The following is a 9,577-nucleotide window of genomic DNA, read 5'->3' as shown; positions in this document are numbered from 1 at the left end:
AAGTGTACGAGATAGGGACAATCCTGCTCTGGTGCCCAGGTCACTGGAACTGTACAGGTGGCACATCTCATAGGTGCCCAGCCTGGTAGCACGCTTGATGCGAGCCTCCTGCAGCTTTCCTAACCTGCTGCTGTGTTTCCCTTTCCCTCCTCTGCTGCTTGGCACACGTGGATACCAGGAGGCTGCGAGCTCGACCTGGCCTGCTTCGTCCAGCTGATCAACGAGATGGGGGGGATGCAGCAAGTGACTGACCTCAAGAAATGGAACAAGCTGGCAGACATGCTGCGCATCCCCAAAACTGCACAGGACAGGCTGGCCAAGCTGCAAGAAGCCTACTGCCAGTACTTGCTCTCCTATGACTCCCTCTCCCCCGAGGAGCACAAGAAACTGGAGAAGGAGGTCTTGCTGGAAAAGGAAATCTTGGAGAAGAGGAAAGGACCTTTGGAGGGACATTCGGAGAATGCCTACAAGTTCCATTCCTTGCCCCGGTTTGAGCCCAAAAACGGACTCATCAACGGCGTGGTTCACAAAAACGGCTTCCGCAACAAGTTAAAAGAGGTCGACGTCCCACTGAAGACGGGCAGGCGGCGGCTCTTTGCTCAGGAAAAGGAGACCACGAAGGAGGACGAGGAGGAGGAGGAGGGAGTTCTTAGCGACTTACACAAGTGTATATACAAGGTAACAAGGGGGGCTCTGATGATTTTGTTTTGCAGAACTGATGATGCTGTTGTCTGGGTGGCATCGGGGTGCAAACCCAGCAGGCTGTGGGGGCTGATGGGCTGCAGTGCCACCCCCACGGCAGCAGTACAGCCAGCGGCTATTGCAGCTGGGTGCTCTGGTGGCTTTATCCTGGTCTGCCTGGCTCTCGTAGGATGTCTGGAAAAGCTGGAAGGTGTCACTGTCATAACAAGATGCACCGGGCTCTGCCCCTTTTTGTCTCTGTGAGAGCTTCCCTGAATAGTTCTGCCCAATTATCCTTGCAGACACTGTTTTTCTTTTCATTTTCTAGTGACGTTTAAAGTAATGTTCTGTTTTCTTATTCCTGCTCCTTGCAAGTCTGTTGTGAAGTCGTGCTCCACATCAAAACTAACATCACTAGAAATACTACTACATTTAGAAAGGGCAATTTGCAATGCAAACAATATTTTGCTCAGCACTACCAGTCACATGGACGCCTAGTCCTCCACATACCAAGTACGTCCATTTACGAAGGAATGCTGACTCTTTCACTGTTTTATTTGGCAGTCTCCTGCTCTGGAGCAGGACTTGGCGCTGCTGCTCGCAGTGCAGTTACGTTGAATTCTGTAGCTGTGCTCCGAGAGGAATATAGTGTTGAGTGTCTGTGCCCAGTCAAGGAATACACTGTTCTTCCCCTTCCAATCTCACTTCCATCACCAGGAAATGAAGCCAGATAGCCCAAAGTGGCTTATTGTTAAGCTATTTAGGGACTGCATGAGCTCATGACTTGAGCTTTAAAAGCTTGCTTTGGGTTTCTTTTGCAGCCTGTTACGATTTGTCAGCCCAAAAATTATTTTACTCAGGGACTTCAGCCTCAATCCCACCTTTGAAAAGCAGTCTCTTTGCTGTGCTGCTGTTGGAGAGAAGCTTATCTAATGCCAGCAGCATTTGTGAATAGTGAAATGGCGTTTCTGTGCTTAATATCCCGTGCTTAATGATAAATGAAAAATTCGATACAGCTTACCCTGACTGCTGTATGAATGACCTCAAACTTAGTGGGGAAATGCCACTATTTTCTTTTCCAGTGCAAGTCCCGAGTTAAAGTTTAGAAGATGCAAAGTAACTGAAAAACCAAAATTGGGATTTTTGAGAAGTAGCCTAATCAGATTTAGGGGAAAAAAAAAAAAAAAAAAAAGAGGCAAGCAAGCAAAGTGCAGCTACTATAACCAGCCTGAGTCCACTGAGCCCCAGACCTTTACCACAAAGGGCTGAGAGCTCCCAAATCACTGATGCTGCCCAAAAAACACTGGCAGTACTGACAGCATCAGTACTGATGAGTGCGAAGAGAGGTGCGTAGCTTCATTTTCACAGCACCTGGGGGGAAGCCCTGTAGAAGGACTGATGCATGAGAGCTAGTTGTGTCACTTAGACAAAGCCTCAAGACGGAGAAATAAGAAATTATGCAACAAGCTTGATGCACCGGAGTAACCCACAAGACTTGTGAAATGACTATAGTTCATCACCAGGCTTTTTAATAAGACTGAGGTGAGGTGGTGCTGGCTTACAGATTTAAGCAGAGGGTGCTTCATGGCATTTTGTGAACCAAGTCTTTTAATCCTGCATCCTCTGCTTTTCTTGAGTGATGGTATCCTTCCGTGCACGTGTCTGTGAAGGGGGGTGTTCTTTACCTGTTAACGTGTTTCTGAGAAAAATCTGAGATATGTTTAACAGAACACATCCTCATACTACAGCTTCTACAGATCATGGGATTGTAATGGTTTCTAAAGGACATTGCTAATTCTAATGAAAAAATAAAAAGCACACACAAACCAAACAAAAAACTCCACCAACCCACCCCGCTGATGAATGCCCAGGTCAATAGATCGAGGGCTGGAGGAGAACATCATGATCATATGGCTGTGGTCCAGCTCAGCCCATAAGGTCTATACTTCAGGCCATGGACAGGCCATACATTTAGGATTTTGCACAGTAATTCCTGCAGTCGGCATGTGCTCGAGCTGGAACGTGTTTTTAGAAAGAGACATCCAGTCTTCCAGGAGCAGTTACCACCGTATCGCATGTGAAGGTTAGAGTAAATCTCCTTTGTGCTTGGCTGACTTTCTGCCAGGGCTCCCAAATTATTTTCAGTGTTCCTCCTTTCCAGGCTGCAAGGCCTGCTGTGCTTTTAAGCGTGTGCTGCAGCCTGCTGCGCTCGCCTGCTTCACTCCTCAACGCATGGCTCTTCTACCTGGCTAATAAAATATTGTCGTTTGTAAGTATGTGAAGTAAGCTGCTGTCATCAAAGAAGGATCTGCTGTAAAATTTTTCACCCTTCTCTTTTTTTTCCCCAGCTTTAGCTCTGAAAATATTTTAAAAATCTGTACTGGAGCTGACTGAGAACAGCATTTGTTACCATACAGAGCAAACTGATGGCTTATTAGCAGACCTGTTAGAGGGACACGCAGAAAAAAACCCCAAGACAAGTTTTGCCAGCCCTCACATGAAACCGTCCCAGAAATCCCATGCTGAGCCCTCTTCAGCCGGGGACTCGACATTTTTGGATGCTGCTTAGCAGGCGTCCCTCCTTCCTGCCTGTGACTATTGTGAAATCTCTTTTCTGCTCATATTGATGGCTGCTTTAATGTCTTTAACATTTGTAGTGTTGCAGTGTCCTTCTCTGTGCTTTCCCTCCAGGATTGGTGGTGGTGCTGATGCTCTGGGTTGGCTCTGACGGCCGACGGAGAGGCCATGGAGAAGAATCAGGGGAGGAAATAGGAAAATTTGTTCCTTAAACCTTCCTCTGTCGTATTGTCGCAGCAACAGAGACTCTGCTCAGTAGCATGAAGCTCTCAGGACAGTTGTTGAAATGTTGAGGCATTTTTGAAGGCGTAGAAAAGGGTATTTTAGTCATTAGCAATTAATTTTTTGTTCTGGTTAAAATGCTCCATTACAGCATTTTAAATTATTTTCTGAGTTGGTATTAGAAAATTTTATGAGATCCCCGAGATTAAAAAAAACAATAACAAAAACCCCCAAAACAACCACCCCATAACTGTTTAATTTGTGTTACAACTTTTAGGAGACTAAAAGGATACCAAATTCTTGATAGAGGAAGAAATGGGTATATAAGTTTTAAAGGGCTAAACCGTTCAAGTTTTCCACTTTCTCTTTTTATCTGAAAATTGGACAGACATGGTTCATCATGGAAGATGAGTCCTTATTCTTATTTTTCTGAATAAGATGAGAGGAAGACGCAAATAAGTGAAATGAGGGAGCTGCTGCAGAGCACGTGTTGGTTTGTGAGCGGTGAAATCTATTCTGAAGCGTGGCGACTGTTGGTGCAGGCCCTGCCTTTTACCAGAGGTTTTGTTGTTAAAGGCTGCCTCCATAAATGATTCACGAGGGCATTAAAAGATGAAGGAAATTGCTTATTGTATTGCAGAGCATCCAACTCTGAAGTTTATGGCAATCAGAGGGCCCCAGGCCCTGGGCATTTCACAAAAGTTTTCTGTTATAGCTAATTATGCTGCATTCAATTAAACAAGTGACAGTGTTACAACCGTAGGAGCATGGCAAAGCGATAGACTTGGCCTCTGGGGGAAAAGCTGCTTGGAGAGTTGTTTCTAGTTTACTCTTGGGCATAGTTCTTAAATAAATTAAACACAAGACAAGACTGAGGTGATTTGGCAGCTCTGTTTCATAATTGAAAAAACTAGAAAGGTAATCGTCTGAGTAATAAAACGTTCATTTACCTGGAGTTTTTCAGTCTGTGGTTGCTCAGATGGGCAACCAGCGGACACGATGGGAGCTAGAGGAAGGGAGCAGGAGATCTGGCAAAGGGAGCAAAGATATTTTCAACTTCCCATTTGCAGAGCAATGCTAGTCTCTGCCTGCAGCGGTGCCCACAAACCTGTATGGCCACAGCAGTTAGCGTGGCACCTGCCAGCTCCCGTGGCTCACAGCTTCCCGGGATGCTGCTTCTGCCCTGGGGGGAGAGGGCGATAGGGCTGCCCCCGACCGGGAATACCGGTAACTCTGGCTGAAAGGAGCAAGCGGGTTCTCATGCTCCTGCCTTCAGAGGATGCTTCCCAGAGCATCTGGGATCATAGGTATGCATGAAAGCAGATATCCAGAAACTTGGGTATAGCTCAAGCAGAAAACCAAGTCAGATCCTCTTCTCATACAGTTTCTGCAGCAGTGCTGGAAAGAGGGCACTCTTGGCAATTTTACTGAGTTTTACATTTCTCAGCCCTGTAATAACAGGTCCTGATTCCTTGCATTTGAACTGCATTTGTTGAATTGAGCGTAACTAGTTTTTGTAAGCAGGTGATTACGGTAATCTTGGTAAACTCTTATTTTTTGTGACCCCCTTCCATCCCATACAATACTAGTTGGATGCTGAATGTTTCTGTGAATTTCCTAAGTCTTTTTCACCTGTTTCTCTGTGTGTAAAGACTGTAGGCACGTGAATCTTTGATCACGTATTGGATTTGATTGTAACACACGGGTAGGATCGCCTTCTGGGTCTGTTGCAATCTGTTGTAGAAAGCTGGGCCACGTCCATCTTCTGTATTTATCAAACACGGTGTTGTGCTGGACAAAGCAGTGTACGCAGCCTTCTGGGAACGCTCAGTTGGCCTTTTAGATGGTTGGTTTGGTGATTTGATGTGATTAAATTTCTGTATCTTTTGAGGTATTTTCCCTCAGATAAGAAATGAGCTTTAGATCCACACGAGTCGTGGAGACATTGTCCTCTTTCCCCTGTTGTGATCTGGAATGAAGCATGTAAGGAAAAGAGTGAGGCCAGGGGGAATGGAGGCACGGTTTTTCTTTTTATTTTCACTTTTTAATTGTATTTTCTTTTTCCACAGGGTAGGTCTGTTTCTTTAACAACCTTCTACCGAACAGCACGAAACATAATGAACATGTGCTTCACGAAGGAGCCTACGGTAGCTGAAGTAGAGGTGAGGCCAACACAAGGGGTGGTAAAAGGGATTGAGGATGGTGATTTCAGTATAGCTGATGTTCAGGCATTACCGTAAGCAGTTTAAGGCTGTCTAGTGTGGGAGAAAAATAAATGGTTAGATAGACATGGTACTGATTCTGTTCTTCGTTTTAAATTTTTTTGACATTTTGAGTAAAGGTGTTGATGAACTGAGGGAGAGGAAGAAGTCTTAATCTGTCATGTGCTGAAGGACAGGAGCCAAGAAGATCTCAATTCTGTCTTCCCAATTCATTATTACTTTCAAGTATTTATATTCTTATTTTTAAGCAGTGTTGAATAACTTTGAGGTTATGAAAGCCCTGTAAATTTCTGGCATTTACATTGTAATGAGAGAGACCTCGTTCAGTGAATTAAAAATGCATTATCGCTTTCTCTTACTGCAGCAAGAATATTGGCGGATAGTGGAACAGAAAGATTGCCACGTAGCAGTGCATTGTGGAAAAGTAGATACCAACACCCACGGGAGCGGCTTTCCTGTGGGAAAATCTGAACCATTTTCAAGGTAAGATCACCAAATCCACCCACTCTGTTGGCTCGTGTTAGCTGCACCTTTGTGCTGCGTGGAGGTGGGGGCACGGGGCTGGCAGGGCAGCGTGGTGCTGGGGACACGGCGCTGACATGTGTCTGCCTCTGTGTCGCCCCTTCAACAGGCATGGGTGGAACCTCACAGTCCTTCCTAATAATACAGGATCCATCCTGCGACATCTTGGTGCTGTGCCTGGTAAGAAAGTCTCTTTTCTATGTTGCCAGCAGGTGTAATTGTCTTCTAAACATGGTGGTGTAGTCACCAAAGTCTTCTCCCTCTTTCTGGCTCCTCTGTTCACCGTCCAACCGGGTAGACACACGGTTTTCTGTAGCAGGTGGTGTTTAAAGGAATGCAGGCAGGTGTGCAGATTAAGAATTAATGAATAGTTGAGACCGTATACCTGGAAGGAACCAGTTGTGCTTGCAGTATCCCTTTCTGGTGTTGCCAGAACATCAGTGTTCTTGCTTTGTGTCAGAGGAGCAAAGAGCCCTTCAACTTCCTTACTTGCAAACGTAGGCTGTAGTGCTAGGCAAAGCAGCAGAGACCTTTTCTAAATGAATTGTCCTGAGTGCTCCAGCTGCATATGTGCCTTTGCAGTTCACTGGTAGAAAAGTTAGCTGAAAGCAAAGTTCAGTCTCCTGTGCGGGTGGTGGGTCTGAACAAACCAGTTGGGAACCAAGATACATGTGTACAAGTATGTGTACGCTCGACAACATGAAGCAGCTTCCTCTGATCGACGGCACTGAGCTTGAATTACTGGTATTTGTAAATTCACTAAAGAATAAAAATTTTTACAGCTAGTAGAAAACAAATATGTTCAAGGGCACTTGAATTGGCTGATACATATTAGTAGAAAATGCTGAATATGTTAAATTATTCTTTGTGAATTATTCACTCTGGTAGGAAGCCTTAAAACTTACGGGTCAGCTTATGGGTAGAGTAAGATTTTCAACTGAAATGCTCTCTCAAACTGTCTTAATTTGAAACTGCAGTTACTGAAAACTAATTTTCAATCTCTTTGTTTTAGGAGTGACAATTCCTTGGCTAAATATTGGCATGGTCTTTTCTACCTCATGCTGGTCTCGAGACCAAAATCACCTTCCATACATTGACTACTTACACACTGGTGCTGATTGCATTTGGTAGGTATTCCTGCGGTTTGTTTTCTTTGTGTTCGCTGCAGTGGCTCTCTGTAGGCTGGTGTTAACAGCAGCTTGTGTAGGACCTTTTACATGAATGAATCTCACCTAGAAGGTCCAGTGTGCATGATGACCATTTTAATGGGAAAATGTAGGGTAAACGTAAGTGATGAAACACCCTTTCCTGGAAGAAAAGTTTCACTTGATCTTCCACACTCTATTCTGAGATATTCATCAATAAACTGTTTCTGTTTGACATAATGGAAAGTTTTCGTGACATGGAAGCCAAATGACAGCTAGTCAAGGCAGGTTTTCCTTAGGCTGACAGAGCGACCCTTGTCAAGTTAGCTCCATGTTTCCACTTGTAAACTGACTGAATCCATGCCTGACTAAGTAGGCACTGCCTTCTTATTTTACGTAAAATCTTGAACTCTGTACCTACCAGCTCCCTAGTATTTTCTCTCCTATTAAGTTTTTCATTATTGTATGATAATGATTTTAAATATGAATGCACACATCATTCTAGTGCCTCAGTGTGGACATCACCAGTTAGTTGCTAGCTACATTTCGTATTTTGTAGGCACATCATGCCAATAGACTTTAACACTCAGCTTCTAAATGGGTTTGAATGTGGAGAATCCTTCCTGAATTCAGTGCGTGGGTACTTCTACAGATGATGCTGAGTTGGATTGCAATGGAAGTACAACAGCTGATGGAGGGATTAGAGGAAGCAGGTGCTGGCATGTCACGTGCCTTTCTGACGTGTTCCTGTGATATTGGTGTTATTACCCAAGAGGATGGTCAGTGAGAACAATGAATGATAAGCAATGTAATTCTGTTTCTTGGTCAGAGAAAATGCAATAAACAGAGAAGAAAAGTTACTCAAATAGTGCCTCCCCTGCAAAGGTGAGGAGCTGGTTCCCTCTCAGCAGTTCCAGCAGGTCCCTTATGGAACTCGGAACCATGGGAGCCTTTGGCTCTTTGCTCAGTGTGCCCGCAGAAGGCCCCTTTGCATCCAGAAGGTGGTGGCAGTGGCAGAGTCAACTGCTCTTCATTCCCATACAAAGTGTGTCCTTTGGCCATTACCTTTAACTCCCAAGTTTCTCAGCTACTAATGATGCCAGGGGTTCTGACCCAGCTGTCACTGGGAAAGCACATGGCCCAGACAAAGGGATTTGAAATCTTAGAGGAAACCATTAAAGCAGGAGCTCCTCTCTCTAAATATTTTAAGTTGGAGAAATGTTCTGTATGAGATCATACCAAGTGGTAAAGGTAAACCCTGAATTATGGTGCAGACCTGGGAGTTTGTAACTTTCTGTCATGGGCATTTCACGGCTCCTCCTCTCCCTCTTCTGTGAATCAGAAGTCTGTAATCTTTTATAATAATATACTATCAGGACAAATTGCTGAGCAAGCTACGTTTTTCTCAACATTAGGTGATTCTGTTTTTCTCTATGACATTCATCTAGTCTTAAACAGCAGTAAATTTCGAACAGAAGGCATTCAAGAATCCCCTAATTAATTTCTGAGGCCACTCTTCATACTGTGCATGTCAAGACGTGTGCCTTTTGGGATTGAAAAAGCTTGAATGCAGCCAGAGTTTTAGGAAAGGCAGCTATTTCTGCTTTTTCCAAGGCAAGAAGAATAAAACCAAAGAAGCCATTTGCTTTTTCTTGTTGGGCTGACTTCTACAGAGGAGTACATAGCTTCAGGTGTACTTGTGATGGTGAAACAGGGATAGTAAGCAGCAATAGCTCATAAAAAGGAAGAAGCAAAATTCCTTGTTTGTAAAAGCTATTCTTTGGCAAGGCTGCCAGGCTGAAGTGTCAGGCTAGTATTCATTATTAACTCATTATGACTTTTAATATTGCAGTAAAATACCCATCTTTATTGAGGAAAAGATTAATTTAATAACTCTAGGTCTGGCATAGTATCTGGAGTAACCCTGACAGCATTGCTTTCAGTGGCTGCTTCAGTGATAACAAAGCAGGCCACCAGGCACCAAAGCTCTCCTCCATCTTGCAAAGTCCATCCAGCATCCAGAAATCTTCTCTTCCGAGGACAGATCCCGGTGGTGCTAAAATCAGTGGTGCTTCATTTACCTGCAGATTGCTCAGGTCAGCGTCTAGTCCCTCAGGTTTTACCTCCTGAAGAGCAGACAGGCGAGAAGGCAATTTTCAGGCAGCGTAGAGGTCAGTGACCTCACCTTTTTATTCAGGAGGGATCCTC

General features: G+C 44.4%; 1 protein-coding gene across 1 annotated transcript in view; it reads left to right on the top strand.

Moving 5' to 3' along the window:
- Positions 1 to 9,577, top strand: part of JARID2 (jumonji, AT rich interactive domain 2) — a 47,772-nt gene that overhangs the window by 23,510 nt on the left and 14,685 nt on the right. The window contains exons 4-8 of the mRNA XM_010078248.1: positions 179 to 678; positions 5,550 to 5,642; positions 6,067 to 6,185; positions 6,334 to 6,404; positions 7,237 to 7,351. Of these exons, the coding sequence (XP_010076550.1) occupies positions 179 to 678; positions 5,550 to 5,642; positions 6,067 to 6,185; positions 6,334 to 6,404; positions 7,237 to 7,351 (898 nt within the window). The remainder of the gene's footprint in view (positions 1 to 178; positions 679 to 5,549; positions 5,643 to 6,066; positions 6,186 to 6,333; positions 6,405 to 7,236; positions 7,352 to 9,577) is intronic.

The sequence above is a fragment of the Pterocles gutturalis genome, unplaced genomic scaffold, assembly GCF_000699245.1.
Source record: "Pterocles gutturalis isolate BGI_N339 unplaced genomic scaffold, ASM69924v1 scaffold40983, whole genome shotgun sequence".
Classification (NCBI taxonomy): Eukaryota; Metazoa; Chordata; class Aves; order Pterocliformes; family Pteroclidae; genus Pterocles; species Pterocles gutturalis.
Note: the sequence above shows the minus strand (reverse complement) of the source record. Positions and strands in the feature narration are given on the sequence as shown.